The sequence below is a fragment of the Megalobrama amblycephala genome, linkage group LG2, assembly GCF_018812025.1.
Source record: "Megalobrama amblycephala isolate DHTTF-2021 linkage group LG2, ASM1881202v1, whole genome shotgun sequence".
Classification (NCBI taxonomy): Eukaryota; Metazoa; Chordata; class Actinopteri; order Cypriniformes; family Xenocyprididae; genus Megalobrama; species Megalobrama amblycephala.
The window spans coordinates 27162810-27180014 of record NC_063045.1 but is presented as its reverse complement, the minus strand read 5'-3'; the positions used below and the strand labels follow the sequence as shown (position 1 = coordinate 27180014).

Sequence of the window (17205 nt, the reverse complement as noted above, 5' to 3'; positions counted from 1 at the left end):
CATTACAAGAAGGTGTTTCAGTAATTATTTTAGAGTCTTTAAAGAGACTCAGATAATTGCACCTCCAGCACAAATTCCCATGAGTCTGGAAATGTATCCGGCTGTTATGTCATCAGCACGCATCAAAACACACTTCCATCTTCATTTACTTGCTCCAGTGAAGGTGACTAGTGACAATTTACTGCTCATGATGATCAATAGAGGACTTCAAAGAGTTTTTGTAGTAGTGCATAATTTAATTTAGAAATTGTAACTATTTCATATATATATATATATATATATATATATATATATATATATATATATATATATATATGAAATAGTTACAATTTCTAAATTAAATTATTCACTACTACTACAAAAATCAATCAAACAAAAAACAATATAGCATACTACATGTAATTTATCATGAAATAATGTCTATTGTTTCACTTAGCAAACAGTGTATACTGCACATAAATAAGCTAGAATTCCTTTCTGAACAAATGTCTATCTTTGATTCAAAATGAACACTTGTGTGTTTGTGAGTCTTTTGAGCAAATCATTAAAAAGCTCAGAATCATTTGTTTACGAATAGGACTACACTGATCATGCTGAATTGTATTTGCATGCAGCAAGTAAAGACAATGCTATAGAAATAGCAACAACTCTTTTTGCCATGTTGAAGCTAAATGGTTAAAGAATTACTGCTGCAGACTGTATTTTTGACCTTTATGTGATAAAGGTGAAGTAAATTGTTGGTTTCATTAAGTGCCATTTATTATAAAATGACATGCTAGAGATAGTTTCCAAACCTGCCCAACAGCAGGATCTATTCACGAGTCAAACATGCTTCAGTAATATAATATTTCACAAGCAGCCACACCTGAACTGTTTCAACAACCTCATTCAGCACTGGGCAAACAAGAGACTAGATACTTTTTCCTGTGTTGGATGTGACCTAAACCAACGGTAATGAGGACTTCTGAGAGCAATGTATCACTAAGAAATTAAGACCCTGATGTCCAGCTGTGTGATTATCATATAGAAATTCACACTTGTAGCGCAAGCCCAGCCACAGATCGATGAAACAAGAGAGACAGATGGGAGCAGAAAATGTATGTATATAAATGTAAAATAAATGAGTCTGTGGAAGACAGAACCATAATACCAATAAAGATTACGAAAAGTCTGGCTGCATAAACAAATAGAAGGAAATATGTTGTGAAATCAGTAAAGTATAGCTGCAATGAAGGTGAAATGCAATAGAGATTTGTCTGAATTGAAAGAACACAGAAAGATTGTAGTGTCATAAGCAGCTGTTACTGTGATCAATACCAGCGCCCAGTGCACAGATCTCTGCTGTGCGCCGTCCCCATCCAGAGGACTTTGAAGGATACAGATCTGTCCATTCCAGAACACAATCAATACCACTGACCGGTGACCGAGTGCTTCAAGCATCCCAACATGTCACTGTCAGGACGCTCTGGCATTAAAGGTTATCGTTCATCCTAATGGAAAATTCTGTCATTACTGTATATACTGACAACAGGAGATTGTTGATATTCACTCTTCTGTGTCTTTCTCCTATGCTATTTACGTTCAGCAGTTCCAGGTTCTATGTCAGAACACTGACTCATTATTGGCTGGCTCCTGTGTCAGCATCACACGCATGTGTCGTGCTGCTCATGTGAACAGCCTCTGCCAATACTGAGCCGCAGTTCGGACGTAGAACCTGGAAGCGCTGACTGTAAACAGCATAGGAGAGTGACACAGAATAGAAGATTGAATAAAGTAATTATTTTTGTTTTGTTTTTGTGCACAAAAGTATTCTTGTCACTTCATAAAATTAAGGTTGAACCAATGCAGTCACATGGACTATTTTGATGATGTCTTTAGTACCTTTCTGGACCTTGAAAGTGATGGTTAAATTGCTGTCTATGGAGGAGTCAGATAGCTTTCGGATTTCATCAAAAATATCTTAATTTGTGTTACGAAGATGACAAAAGATGACAAACACTTGCTGTGTTTGACACTTGCTGTGTTTGCTGTGTTTGACAGAAACCTGGCTAAAACCAGACGATTACATTACTTTAAATGAGTCTAGTCCTCAAGGTTATGATTATCGACACAATCCTCGACAGAAAGGCAAAGGGGGAGGTGTTGCTGTAATTTATAGTAATATATTCAGAATCATTCAAAATAATTTCAAATATAATTCCTTTGAAGTGATGGTGCTTTATGTAACATTATGTAAGTTGACATTTGTGCTGGCTACTGTATACAGGCCACCAGGGCACCATACAGACTTTATCAAAGAATTTGCTGATTTTCTATCAGAGTTAGTACTGGCTGCGGATAAAGTCCTTGTTGTTGGTGATTTTAATATCCATGTAGATAATAATAAAGACGCATTTGGATTGGCATTTGCAGACATTTTAAACTCTATTGGAGTTAGACAACACGTGTCAGGACCCACTCATTGTCGTAATCATACCCTAGATCTAATACTGTCGCATGGAATTGATATTGATGCTGTTGAAATTCTACAGCAGAGCGATGATATATCAGATCATTATTTAGTCTCGTGTATAATACAGTTAGCCAAGGCTACAAAACCACCACCCAGCCATAAATATGGTAGAACCATCACTTCTACCACTAAAGATTGCTTTATAAATAATCTCCCCGAGCAGTTTCATTGCCTTAGTATACCTGACAACTTAGAAGAACTCGATGCTGCAACAGAAACTATTGGCTCTCTCTTTTCCAGCACATTAGATGCAGTCGCTCCTTTACGTCTAAAGAAGATTAAGGAAACTAATCCAACGCCGTGGTATGATGAGCACACTCGGGCTCTAAAACGAGCTGTGAGAAAAGCAGAACGTAGCTGGAAGAAAACAAAACTAGAAGTTTTTCGCCTTTCGTGGAAAAAAAAAAAGATTGAGTACAGAACGGCTATAAGAAATGCTAGATCTACTTATTTTTCAAATCTCTTAATAGAAAACAAACATAATCCTAGGTATTTATTTGACACAGTGGCTAAATTAACTAGAAACAGAGATTCAACTGCTGACGTTTCCAAAGAGCACAGCAGTAATGACTTTATGAACTTCTTTACTTGCAAGATTGACAATATTAGAGAGAAAATTAAAAACATGCAACCGTCTACAGTTTCGCTTCAGACAGTGCACTGTAGTGTCCCTGAGGTAAAACTAGAATCATTCGCCGCTATAGGAGAGGAAGAATTATCTAAACTTATCAAATCATCAAAATCAACAACATGTATGTTAGACCCAATGCCGACTAAACTACTGAAAGAAATGCTTCCAGAGGTCGTAGGTCCACTTCTTGATATAATTAATTCATCTTTAACACTAGGATACGTGCCAAAAACTTTTAAGCAGGCTATTATTAAACCTCTTATTAAAAAACCTCAATTAGATCCGAGAGATTTAGTAAATTACAGGCCAATCTCGAATCTACCTTTTCTGTCAAAGATACTAGAAAAGGCAGTTTCAACACAACTGTGCTCCTTTTTAGAAAGAAATGGAATCTGTGAGGATTTCCAGTCAGGATTTAGACCATACCATAGTACTGAGACTGCTCTCGTTAGAGTTACAAACGATCTACTCTTATCATCCGATCGTGGCTGTATTTCTCTATTAGTGTTATTGGATCTCAGTGCTGCTTTTGACACTATTGATCACAAAATTCTTTTAAAAAGACTTGAAAACTATATTTTTGGGTTAACCCTTTAACTTTATGATGAGTTGGGCGAAGACAGAGATTGTATATTATAGGGTTGGAAAAAAAAAAAAAGATAATAAAAATATCTGTATGGCAGTATTTAAGGCATGTTTTCCCCGTGGTATTGAAAATGGTATCGAATATTGTTATTTTTCAAGGTATCGTATCGAAGACAGACAAATAGATAGACAGGTGTAATGCTAACACGAGTCATGTGACACAACCCTTAAATCATGCTTCTTTAGTGCATTCTTCACAGAAAGAGACACGGAGAGGGAGAGAGAGAGAGAGAGAGAGAGAGAGAGAGAGTCAAAGGAGGGAGGGACAAAAGAGAGGGGGTTGATGATGAAGATACTTCTGTATCAGGTTTCTATTTTCTGTTCTTAAGGTCAGTTTGACTCTGTGTTCCTCTAATTCAGCTCTTGACTCTACATGGCCATTTTCTGACCGTTACAAAATGAAACAGCCAACATTGATCATGGCTATATAATCTTTGTCTCTGTCTCTCTCTTCATCCTGCACTCACACAGAGAGCAGGACCACACTTAAGATATGAGCATTAGTACATTAAGCTGGATCTGATTAGGCTGTATCTGGATAATACAGCCAGATACACGGAGCAGCTTAAGCCGACAATCTCACCTGAACAAAGAAGGCCATTACTCTGATGATAGCCATGCAATCACTGAAACATGCACACACAGGCTGTAACTGCTTCAGCCTTCAAACTGTTCCATACGCTGAGTGAACAGAGAGCCTTTTAGCCTTTTTATTTAATAAATCACACCTATTATGACAGACTTGAGCAAAGAGAACAACCAATCATTCTTTATTCTTTCATGCTGTTGGCTCACCTCTGATTTATCATCTGATCAATTTGGGAATGACCTTGAAATGTCAGCAAACCTCAAAAAATAATATAATATAATATAATATATATATATATAATATTTATATTTGAAATCCTTATCTAATATCCAGTTTTTTTATGATAAACCCGAATAAAATTGAACTCAACTGTCAGTAATCTGCCTTCATGCCTATGGAAAACATTGGAATTGACGGTTACACTTAAGTAAGTTCAGTTTTGATTGGGCCTGAAGACATTATGGTAATTATTGCATTAAAAAAGTAAAGTTTTATATAGTAATATAATATATACATATATAATAAACCAATATAATTTTTTTGTCATTTTTCCAATGACACTCAAATTGTGTTATGAAAAAGTCAATTTGGTAACACTTCATTTTAATAGGCCACTTTCTACTAACTAAGGAACTTTGCAACTACATATCAACTAACTCTCATTAGAGTATTAGTAGACTGTAGTAGACTGTTAGGTTATAGGGTTTGGGTTAGTAATAAGATGACATGTAGTTACTTATAGTAAAGTTACTTATAATCAGTAGAATGTCTGTTGGGGAGCACCAAAATAAAGTGTTAGCAGATATTAAGCAGACAGTCTACTAATACTCTAATGACTGCTAGTTGACATTTAGTTGCAAAGTTACTTATAGTTAGTAGAAGGACTAAAGTCCACTATCCATTTAAAAATAACACATTTAAAATTATGAACAAGAAAACACAAAAGAGCAGTGCATTCATTATTCAGAGCCGCTCACTGTCTCTACAGCCACAAGAGTGATGGAGTGTTAGGGATTGTGCCTGTGAGAGGGTATAGATCTTCCAGCTCAGTTGGCTTCATAATCACTTCACTGTAAAAAGTGCTTACACAGAAAAACGAGACATGAATTTAAATTAAGCCGTGTGCAGTCCGGCTCCAGCCCCGCCTTCACATAGACGCAATGTAGCTGACAAATTCTGAGACAAAAGCAGTGTTCACCCACACCAGCTATGATATTAATGAAAAGCTGTCAAAATCGTTCTCGGAAGAGCAGAGTAGTTGAAGGACTCCTCAACAGCAAAAGGAAGAGGAAAGAAAGAGGAAAACATAATAACTAAATGATTGAAACATCACAGCTTCAGGGGTTTGATCATTTAAATGAGATATTCAAATAAAGAGGTTAGATCGTTTTTACAGTTTGGGGATGTGTGAACTGGACCTTTGAGAAATATCAGTAAATAAGCCAAGCAATTTTTATCTTGAGAAGTTATAACTTAACCAGTAAATTACCGTTATGATGCTTGTGTGAACAAAGCATAAAGGCCCACTCACACCAAGGACAATAACTATAATGATAATGATAAAGATATAGTAATTGTTCTAAATGTAAAAGAATAGCAGGGTCTACATAGCACAACTATAACAATAATGACACAGAGGAATGGAATTACTTTCACAACGATTCTTTCCAGCTAATGAACGATAAAAATCATTGACAGCTAGTCAGAATCCATCCCGCTTTATAGAGGTCAAGCATTTAAAGTGGCAGCACGTTTATAGTAAACATATCGTCTACTGGTGTGGACACTAATATAGTTATCATTTCCCTGAAATACGACCCATATGAGCGTTTGCTAAACTTGCGCACCTATCGACAACAGGACACTTTAATTTTAATGCATTGTTCCCTTTTATCTGTGTCATATTTTGGGTTTTGCATAGCTCAATTGGCAGAGCATTGCAATATATAACAATATGCAATCATGTGATCATGTGATCATGGGTTCGATCCCAGGGAATGCATGTGCTCATAAAGTATATATGCACTATAAATCACTAACTGTGTGTTCACACCGCCGGCGGCGAGAGCGTCAAAGTGACGCTAGTCATTCATTTTCAATGAGAGCCGGTGGTGAGCTCCGGCGAGAGCGGCGCGGCGCGTCCCATTGACTCCCATTCATTTTGGCGTCACTTTGACAGCGAATAACTTTACATCTGAGGCGTTTAAAGACTCCATTTGTCCATTATTTATTTCTAAAGATACACGACAATGTATAAAGGGCTCCATTACCTTCTATGTTACATTATGGCCCCGTAGAAACAGTTTTTGTAAAAATAGGCTAACGATTGCGTCATAACCACTCGACTCTCTGTCGCACAGTAGAGAAATTACCGTACAGACAGGAGGGGAAGCTCGCAGGCAATAGTATGCATTAACTTAATATGGCGTACTGGCGTTACATTTTAAAATACTATACAAAATAATTAATCAGAATACTTACTCCTGCTCACTCACGCCAAAGAACTCCCCGCTCAAGCTCGCCGTCTCTGCAAGATTAACGATGGCAGTTTGCACGCACAGCTACTAGAAGATTTACATCTGTCAGAGAGGTTGCTGACGTCATCAAGCTTAGTTTGAGTCTGCGCGTCAGAAACGGAAGTGCTAAAAATCGCTAAAAATGGGCTTCACTTGTCTCAATTGAGTTCCAATGGGGTCGCTGTGTCCATTTCTTTTACTGTCTATGGTTGTTGGCAGGGCGGCCAAGGCGACTGTTGACGCTCTCGCCGGCGGCGGTGTGAACGCACGGTAAGGGTAGGTTTAGGGATGGGGTGGGTATAGTCGTTAATAAAAAAATTTAAAAAAAGAGTTTTGCTAAATGGAAATAGGACAAATGGTGTAAAAAGTCCACACATTGAATTTAAATGAACATGTCACTGCATGACGACAGACGTAACACAACACTGTCATTATTTTTACGCCACCTATAGGGTCGTTTTTCTTTGGAGGACAGTCTCCTTTATACAATAGATTTTTTAAAAGCTTACAGTATTAAACATGAGAAAACTGTGTCAGTGTGTGTCTCTTTCAATTAGAATTACTGTACAACTTCAATTTCTACAACAATGCAGCTCCAGCATGTTCAGGGTTTTATAGAAAAAATAAACGGGAGAAGATTGCCACATCAAAGAAGGCGGAGCCTCAGAGCACACCCACCTATTATGTATTTGTATATTTGTATATTTCCAAAGTGTCCACGTGTCCACTGGATATGTACTTCAGAATCTAAGCAAACACTATGACTACTGTGAATACTATGAATGTACGTCTCATGTTTTTTTTTTTTTTTTTTTTAAGAAAACAACTTTATCCCTGTCATTTAGAAGTCAAAAAATGTTGTCAAATAGTACACATTGTGAAACTAAAGCTTGAGGTTGAAGAAAATAGTGTAGCATTTAAAGTTGTGATGACTGACATAACAGATTTTACCAATATTTTGGTGCTGTTGTATAATTGGTATCTCAAAGAAAAGTCATTCCTTGTGTGAACACCACATAAAGTATGGTATTTACCAGAAAATTCAATCTGGCAATGTTTTATTTTATTTTATTTATTTATTTATTTATTTTTACCAAGTTTTATGTGTTAAAGCAGCTGGTGACTCCAGTAACTGGAATGCAATAGAGTACCATTTATACTGCAAAGGTGGCACAGAAGCGCTTCTAAAGTGGCATTTACGTTAGGTGTCTTTACACAGACTAATTAATGCTGCTTAGAGGTGACATAAATGCATTTACACAGCAATTAAAACTATACTTTGATACAAGGGGCAGAGAAGGGTCAGAATAGGCATTATTTAGTTTGACCTTAAATGCAGCATTGTGTCTTTACACTTCATTTTGAGCAGGCACAGGGCAGCCTTAAAGGTGCCCTAGAATTAAAAATTGAATTTATATTGGCATCGTTAAATAACAAGAGTTCAGTACATGGAAATGACATACAGTGAGTCTCAAACTCCATTGTTTCCTCCTTCTTATATAAATCTCATTTGTTTAAAAGACCTCTGAAGAACAGGCGAATCTCAACACCGACTGTTACGTAACAGTCAGGGTGTATGCCCCCAATATTTGCATATGCCAGCTCATGTTCAAAGCATTAGACAAGGGCAGGATGTCTGGATGTGCACAGCTGAATCATCAGACTAGGTAAGCAAGCAAGAACAATAGCGAAAAATGGCAGATGGAGCGATAATAATTGACATGATCCATGATAACATGATATTTTTATTTGTAAACTGTCTTTCTAAATGTTTCGTTAGCATGTTGCTAATGTACTGTTAAATGTGATTAAAGTTACCATTGTTTCTTATTGTATTCACGGAGACAAGAGCCGTCGTTATTTTCATTATTAAACACTTGCAGTCTGTATAATTCATAAACACAACTTCATTCTTTATAAATCTCTCCAACAGTGTAGCATTAGCCATCAACCATTAGCCACGGATCACAGCCATTCAGAATCAAATGTAAACATCCAAATAAATACAATACTCACATAATCCGACGCATGCATGCAGTATGCATGATGAACACTTTGTAAAGATCCATTTTGAGGGTTATATTAGCAGTGTAAACTTTGTTTATGCACTGTTTAAGGCAAGCGCGAGCTCCGTGGGTGGGGAGCGTGAGCATTTAAAGGGGCCGCAACATGAATCGGCGAATTTCTAATTTTGCCCCAAAATAGGCAGTTAAAAAAATGAATTAAAAAAAATCTATGGGGTATTTTGAGCTGAAACTTCACAGACACATTCAGGGGACACCTTAGACTTATATTACATCTTGTAAAAAAAGCGTTCGATGGCACCTTTAACTCTGTTGTGTAAAGATTCTTATAGAGTACACTACTAATGAGTTTGTTAGTTAATGAACCATTCAATGAGTTAAATAAGGGTGACATGCAAAATGTGTAGCTTAGGAAACAGTGCTCTAACAAGAGAATTCTCGTCAAACTCATTTGGAACTTTGGGGTTTAAGCTATTCTTATTTTTCATGTAAAGTGGTCTAGGCACTCACCCTCTTCCTCAGGTTGTAGGTTAGCACCAGATTCCGTGAGAAGTGGCCGGCGAAGGCTGTGTAGAATTCCAGAACCTTCTGTAAAGCATCACGCTTGATGATGTGAAGATCGCAGTAGGTCAGTGCACGAACGTTTGCACAAGCCTGAGCTAAATTCACCTCTTTCCAGAACACATCCCCGAATACATCTCCCTTTCCTGAGAGAAAAAAAAGAGAGGGGGACATTGAAGAATGAATTCCATTAGGCTTTCTAATACTTTCAGGGGAATGTCCCGGATTTGTGCATGCAGTAGGTGCAAATTTTCATGGATCACAGGAAACTCAATATGTACTTCAGGATAAAAGTCATCAGGTTAAGAATGCCATTTCAGGGGAACATTAAATTAATTCATGCATGTAAATAAGACTGACAGGTACTGTAATGTGACACAGGCAGGGCAAATGTTTAAAATTGGCACAAACAGCTTTAGTAAATAGACAAAGTAAAACAGTAAAAGAGTGGTCACATTTACCATTGTTCTGTGAAGTTTCATACAGATTTTGCAATGGGTTTAAGTCACATTAATTTGCAGTATGGACCAACAGAAAGTTGCTTGGTTTTAAATGGCTTCTTTGTGAGTTGTGCTTCATACGTCACTCGCTACACTAATGACAATAGACAGTGGACTTTTTGCCTGTGAAATTTCGCCTGAAATGTCACTACCGTGACTGCAGATTAACATCGTGTTTACACTTGTACCAACCACCAGTGCCACGTCAGGTATAATTTATTCCAAAAATGAAATGCTTCATTTTGTTCCAATTTCTTTCTTTTGTGGAAAATATGAAGATGTTTTGAGAAATGTCTTTTTTTTCCCTTTTTTCTTTTTGTACACTGAAGTCAATGGGCTACCATGCTTTCTTCAAAATATATTCTCCTGTGTTCCACAAAAGAATAGGAAAAGAAAAAAGGTTTGGAACAACATCAGATTGCTTGATATCTGTTACTCAAACGAGAATTCCAGAACAAGCAAACCAGTTAATTTTTGACAAGTCTTCCACTGTGCTTTCATACAAAATTCACATTCTTTAACTTTTTAAAAAATATTCACACTGCGTGTCACGCTAGAGCAGATCTCATCCCCACAGATGACTCTGCTTTGTTTCTAATCCTGCAATGACAGATTTACACCTCCAGTAAAATGACACACTCAGCTAGAGACCTGCCACCCCTCACGGGCTGCAGTGCAAATATTTATCTCAGCGTAATACTTGACCCCCGCTGGACACCAGATCTTTATCGGCTGTGCTGCTTTAAGCTTATTAGTGGCATTTGGTAAGGCAAGCATTGCTTTTGGTATTGCTCATGCTTAATAATATTTAATCTTCCTAAACTGACAATACCTTTTGCATTCCTGGGCCAATTGTGACCCAGTGGAATGTGAGGTTTTAAAAACAGTCATAACTTAATTTTCTAAGTTAAAACTATATTGTATTTGATCAATAACTTCTTATTAATTAGTTAATGCATACAAATTTCACACTTTAAATTAGGTGTCTATAACTACTATGTACTTACATAAAAAATAATTGTTAGTACAATGTATTATTTTGTTGTATTGCAAAACCCTTGTGCTGCTATTGAGGTGGGATACAGGTATAGGTTAGTGCAGGTTTAGTGGTATGGTTAGGTTTAAGGGTTGGTTAAAAGATCAACAGTATAATAATAGATGGAATTACAGAAATTAATTAAAGCTGTGATTATATGCAATTATTTTTTTTAAATATAAGTACAAGGTAAAAACCTGTATGTAGTACACAATAAGTACAAAAAAATATACAGGATGTTACTGTGTAATTATCATGTTATTACTACATTATCATTTTAATTAAATACTTATCTTTTTTTTTCCACATTTAAGCTACTTGGTCTTTGAACTCTGTACTCTTTTGGGCTGTAGTTAATTTGATGTAGATTATTTGTTATGTCAGTTACATCTTGAATCTTTTTTTCTATTTAACAAATTCTATTTAACTATACATATATAAAATCATGAATAGTGAATAAACTGTAATAATGAATGAAATGTTCAAGGTGTTCAAGGTGTCTGAATAAATGACTGTATGTTTCCAATGGGGGGTTGCTTTCTTCAAAGTACTACCACCACATTTTACACAGTTCAATCAATTTCAATTAAATTTTTTACAGATATATGACATGGGGTGCATTTTCCGAAATCATCATTAGCAAAAAATGTGGTCGCAAGTTCCATCGTTACTGTCACGGTCCTTGTGTCGTGGTCCTTTGTTGAATTTATGAACTCTTATTATTAAGTGTATTTCTGTTCACTTTTTGCAGTGCTTCCCCTTTCCTGTTTGCCTTTGTCTCTGTAGATACCTTGTTTTTTCCCTTAGTGATTAATCAGTCTCAGGTGTTCCTGAGTTATATATCAGTTGTTATCCTGTGTATATATACCCGTGTTTCAGGCCCCGTTTACACTAGTGCGTTTTCATTTTAAAACGGCCTCATCTGCACTGGCATTTCCACAGCATTTCAGAAGCGATCTCCGTCTACACTACATGCCAAAAATGCATGTCACATGACTGTTCATGCACACTGGGCATGCACATACAAGTGTAAACAGTTGCCTCTTGTGCCATGTAGGTAGCTGCAATATAAAAAAAATGCAGAGTTTCCAAAAGTCTCCGTTTTGGTCCGTTTATACTGAAACGCAACCCCGGTGTTTTCAAACTAAAATGGGGTCAGCAGCGTTTTTCGAAAGTCTCCATTTTCAAGGTTCAAAAACATTGGCGTAGTGTAAACGACAGACGTAACCATAGCAAAACTTATGCGCTTTAAAATGAAAACACACTAGTGTAAATGGGGCCTAAGTCTTAGTTTCTCGGTTGTTGTCTTTGCATGTTAGTAAAGCTGTTGTGTTCCTGCTCTTTTAATTATGTTTCAGTTTCCTGCTCCTGTTTCTGGTTTAGGCCTCAGTTTAGATTATCTTTGTTTTTGCTGCAAGTGGATTTTTACCTTTTTTCATCCCTGACTGAACATAACATTAACGAATGTCCTATATTGTTGATTTAATGTGGTTCAAACAACAGAGGTGCGACTATGTTTCAGGAATCAGTGGTGACTAGTTTGATTCATTGACTAGTTTGAACACTGATTCATTTGTGCTCCGATGCTTCCTGAAGCAGTGTTTTGAAATCGGCCATCACTAAATAAGTCGTTATTTTGTTTTTTTGGCACTCCAAAAATATTCTCATCGCTTTATAATATTAATATTGAACCACTGTACTCACATGAACCGATTTAGATGTGTTTTTAGTACCTTTATGGACCTTGAGAGAGGAAGTGTCATTGCTCCCTATGAAGACCTCACGGAGCCATCGGATTTCAACTAAAATATCATAATTTGTGTTCCGAAGATGAACGAATGTCTCATCGGCATGAGGGTAAGTAATAAATGACAGAATTTTCATTTTTGGGTGAACTAACCCTTTAAGTCAAAAATGTTATTTAACATGACTTAATCACCATGAATACATTAATTAAAAAATGTACAAAAATAAATTTTTATTGGTTAAATTAGGTAGAAATAGCTCTCTAAGCTAACAATTGCAGATTACCACTTTTTACAGGGTAGAAATATTGAAATTACCTACATTTGCATGTCAAATGACCTATCATAATAACACTTCTTCATAGTCACAGTCTGTTTGATCCAATTAAGAAACATATGAAAAGCCAAATGCTCCAAGTAAGGAATGAAACAGTGCTACTCAACTAAACCACACAACACTGACCAAAATTTGCATGAAACAATTGGAAAACACAGAATGAATCTGAATCTGCACAACCCTCTGATCAGTCAGTGATACCTTAAAGCTGCAGTCCGCAACTTGTTTTGGTTAAAAATTATCCAAAATCAACTTTTGAACAAGTACATAACCAGCCAGTGTTCAAAACTATCTAATTATCTTCACGACGGTTAGCTTGTAATAATGTTTTATAATAAGAGCGAACTGGCAGATTTCCGCGGGAAATTCAAGCATGCAGCAGTTCCTCTGTGCGTCATTACGTCACATCCGTAAACAGAAAGGAGTCCCGTCGAGAGGCTCGGTTAAATCATGTGAGGAAGCTGCCGGTAGCGGCACGTTTATAGCCTTTTCTCACAGCAGCTGAAATAATTAAACTTATCATTTTGATGGCGGATTGTAATCCAGAAAGGTCCAAATGACAATCATCAGTGACAACTGGAGATTCACCCGTAGTCAAAAAGCAAAAGACTTCGGACTGTGGAGTGGATACAGAAATTGAAATCTACAGGTAACGCTAATACACACTAAATACACAGTCACGCAGTGCTGATGTTGTTAACAATAACAATTTGAGAACAATATAACAGTAATAATAATTTGCATGGTTTGGTGTGATCAGAGCTAAGCGATCGTTAGATTTAATCATCATTGGCAGCGTGATTTATTGTAGGCCTAATGCTTTTTTCCTCAGTTGGTCAAAACAAAAGTGGCAGAAATGTTACTTACTTGTTCAGATGATATTTTCCAGTGAAAATTCTTATATTGGTCATACTTTCAAGACATAGAGTCTGTGAACGAGAGTTCAGTATCCACACCGGTGCGGTGACTGACAGCAAGCATTAGATTCATCCGCGCTGACGAGCTGTGCCGAGGCACAACGCACGTACAGATAACTGTTCCGCATATGACTGCAATCGCATGTTTCAAACAGAGATGGCGACAAAGAGGAAAAACTGCGGACAGCAGCTTTATGTGAATGTTAATAGAACGGTAAAAAAAAAATTAATATAATATAATTAGGTTTTGTGATGGGCTCTAGTCAAGTAAACCTCAGAGCACTGGTAAAAATATACTTACCCAAAATAGCAACGACTTCATCGTCCTGGATGACCTCCAAAGACCCTGACACCACAAAGCAGAGGCTGTCCACGCTTTCACCAGCGTGGTAGATGAGGTCGCCCGGGGCGCAGTGGATGGTCTGAAACTCCATGGCAAGGGCTCTTAAACAGCCGTCGCTGGCCAGACGAAAAGCCGGATGTTCTTTGAACACCTTCCTGTTGAGATGAACGCAGATGTCTGCACGCATGTCTTTGGGGCAAATTTGCAACACCTGCAGAGATATTTTTAAAACAAAAAAAAACAATCAAATACACATCTTTTGCTTTGTGATCCCACACATGAACATTAGCATTATGCTAAAACAAAACTGGAGGTTGTCCAAGCCTTTCACTAATAATTCATGAGATTTTGAGAAGCTGTTCAAAGCCTTACGTAACCCGTAAGTTAGACTGTGATCTTAAACATTAGAGGGACATTATTCACACATGCTACGGATGTTATGGCAAAGACAGAACAAATGACTTTTAAAATGAATGAAGAAAGTAAGCTCCCTGGATAAAGATCGAGATCTTCAGGCTGCGAGACTCTGTGCCAAGTACCTTATCAGTGTCAATTCCTCTGGACATAGACCATGTCGAGACGATATAGTCCATGACCCTCTCACTGAGACCCTTGGGAACCTGGTAGAGCTTCAGGAAGTCTCTCACGCTGTTTAACATCTCGTGGTAGCGGTTGGTGTTGGCATACATTTGCTGGAAGATGGTGGTTACATTACCAAAGATGGTGGCATAAAGGAGAGCTAAAAGAAAGAGACACTGGGTTATCCTGTAGTAAAAACTGTAGTCAAGACTCTGTAGTAAAAACAGTACTGAACAAAGAGAAAACTACAAATAAAGTGGTTTGGTAAGTTCTCTTTAGTTTTTTGAGTAGTATCTTTAGGCATGACCGAGTACAGTTGCTTTTAACATTACCACAGAAAACTGGCCCTATGTTATATTAAGCAACTCTAACTATGTAATAACATTTAAATTATTCATTTGATATAATGCATTTATGGTGTACATACATGTTTTTCAATTTTATTTATATTTAAAAAAAAATACCTGCATGTAATTACTGTAATTAATTTCTGTAATCACATCTATACTGTTGACCTTCCCTTACACCTTAATCAACACCATAAGTTTTTAAGAGAAAACTTTTAACCATGGACAGCAAGCCAAATCTGTTTACCTATATTATGCCACAAAAACATATGATCAGGCAAACTTGTGAATCAGTGTTAAAGTGAACTTGTGAACTTCTTACTCATAAAAATTGTTTAATTAGAGAACCTTTAAAATTTCCCCAATTATTGAAGACCCTACTATGCATGGTTGGAGCAAAAATCCAAGGTCAGGTGCGATGCACATGCAAGTTATTTAACATGTTTAACACTGTCCGTCTTTTCCCACTGTACTCGGCCTATACTAAACAGATTTTTGGCATCAAATGAATGCTCGAGACATCTCAAAATGTAGGCAGTGAATTATGATGCCTTCTGAGACACCTAATTTTGCACTGAAACTATCCAGCTAGTAATATAGGAAGTGTCCAAAGCACCAAGACTATAAACAAAGACAGGATACCTTGTGAAATAAAAGTTCACTTAAGCATATTTTTTAAAAAGAGTACTTATTACGGAAATAATATACTTAAGTGCAAATTGAAGTGCGTTCTGTTGTGGAGTTTGTGAGATCCATGAATGTCCATTAATGAAGGACATCTCAAATCTGCCACTTAGGAGAATCCATTTAGGCTGGAATATTGTCTGTAGGTAGTAGACATTGAGCCTACATGTTCCTGGTCAAGGACATACAGCAGGGCTGTAATCTCAGAAACCAGACACTTGCTTGCTCTGCAACCAACTGAAACTCTGACCTAAAGTATCTCAACTGCTACGCTCTAAAAGCTGCTGATGTCTTCTTCAGGTCCATTAGTATGTCATATAGGCTACAATATTGATCACAGTCCTGATTGAAGCTGCTCTAAAGCATTTCACCAGGTGAAGTTGAAATGCTCAACCTCAGCATGTACAATTTTCCCAATAGAGCTTTTTACACAAAAGCCTTAAATTTAAAGTGAATCATCCAGGTAGAATCAGAGGGGTATATGCAGCACTGTGTCAGTATAAATAGTTATTCAGTGTTTTGTGTTTTTTTGTTTTTTTAAATAGTAAGCCTTCGCCTGCACCTCATAACCAGTACCAATCTTAATGACATGTCATTCTTGAATATCATCACTGCAGCCGAACGCAATTTTTGAGACCTCTCGTCTCGCTCCATCAGCAATACGACTACATTACAGCCCTGCTTTATTGGATCAGTTACATTTCAGGCAATTGGCTCCACGGTAAGTGCTTTTTTACCGGCCTGCACCCTCTGTCGTCTTCTGAGGCCTCCCTGCTCACCATAGGTGATATTAATCAATCCCAGCTCTGCATGTGCAGAATGTTAAGGATCTGGGGTGAAGTGATAAATCTTGGTTGGATTTAAGGCAGCAGATACCTGATTTATTACTAGTGATGGGCGTCTATACTGTGCAATGGTAGAAATGTGATTTTGCAGTACCATTTACACATGTTATTTATACTAACCCAACTCATTTTGATTCAACACCATTGTATTAGGTTTCCTGTTCAAATTTAATTGCTTCATGTTAAATTGACTTGAAACGATTACTTTTTTAATTTAATTTGATGTTTTCATATTAAAATAACGATGTTTCAATCAAGTAAACTCAACCAAGACTCAATCAAACAGGGCTTTCACTTCCCATCATGCTTTGCAAAGGGGCTGATCTGGGAGAGTAAATGTTGAAATTAAGTGTTATTTTAAGCCGTTTTTAGCAACATGAGAAAATGGAGAGAC

The 17205-nt window shown here is 37.1% G+C and overlaps 1 protein-coding gene across 1 annotated transcript in view; it reads right to left on the bottom strand.

Moving 5' to 3' along the window:
- Window positions 1-17205, bottom strand: part of kcnh1b (potassium voltage-gated channel, subfamily H (eag-related), member 1b) — a 57862-nt gene that overhangs the window by 6904 nt on the left and 33753 nt on the right. The window contains exons 8-10 of the mRNA XM_048168891.1: window positions 14896-15095; window positions 14315-14567; window positions 9428-9624 (exon numbers count right to left, since the gene is read on the bottom strand). Coding sequence (XP_048024848.1) covers window positions 9428-9624; window positions 14315-14567; window positions 14896-15095 — 650 coding nt within the window. The remainder of the gene's footprint in view (window positions 1-9427; window positions 9625-14314; window positions 14568-14895; window positions 15096-17205) is intronic.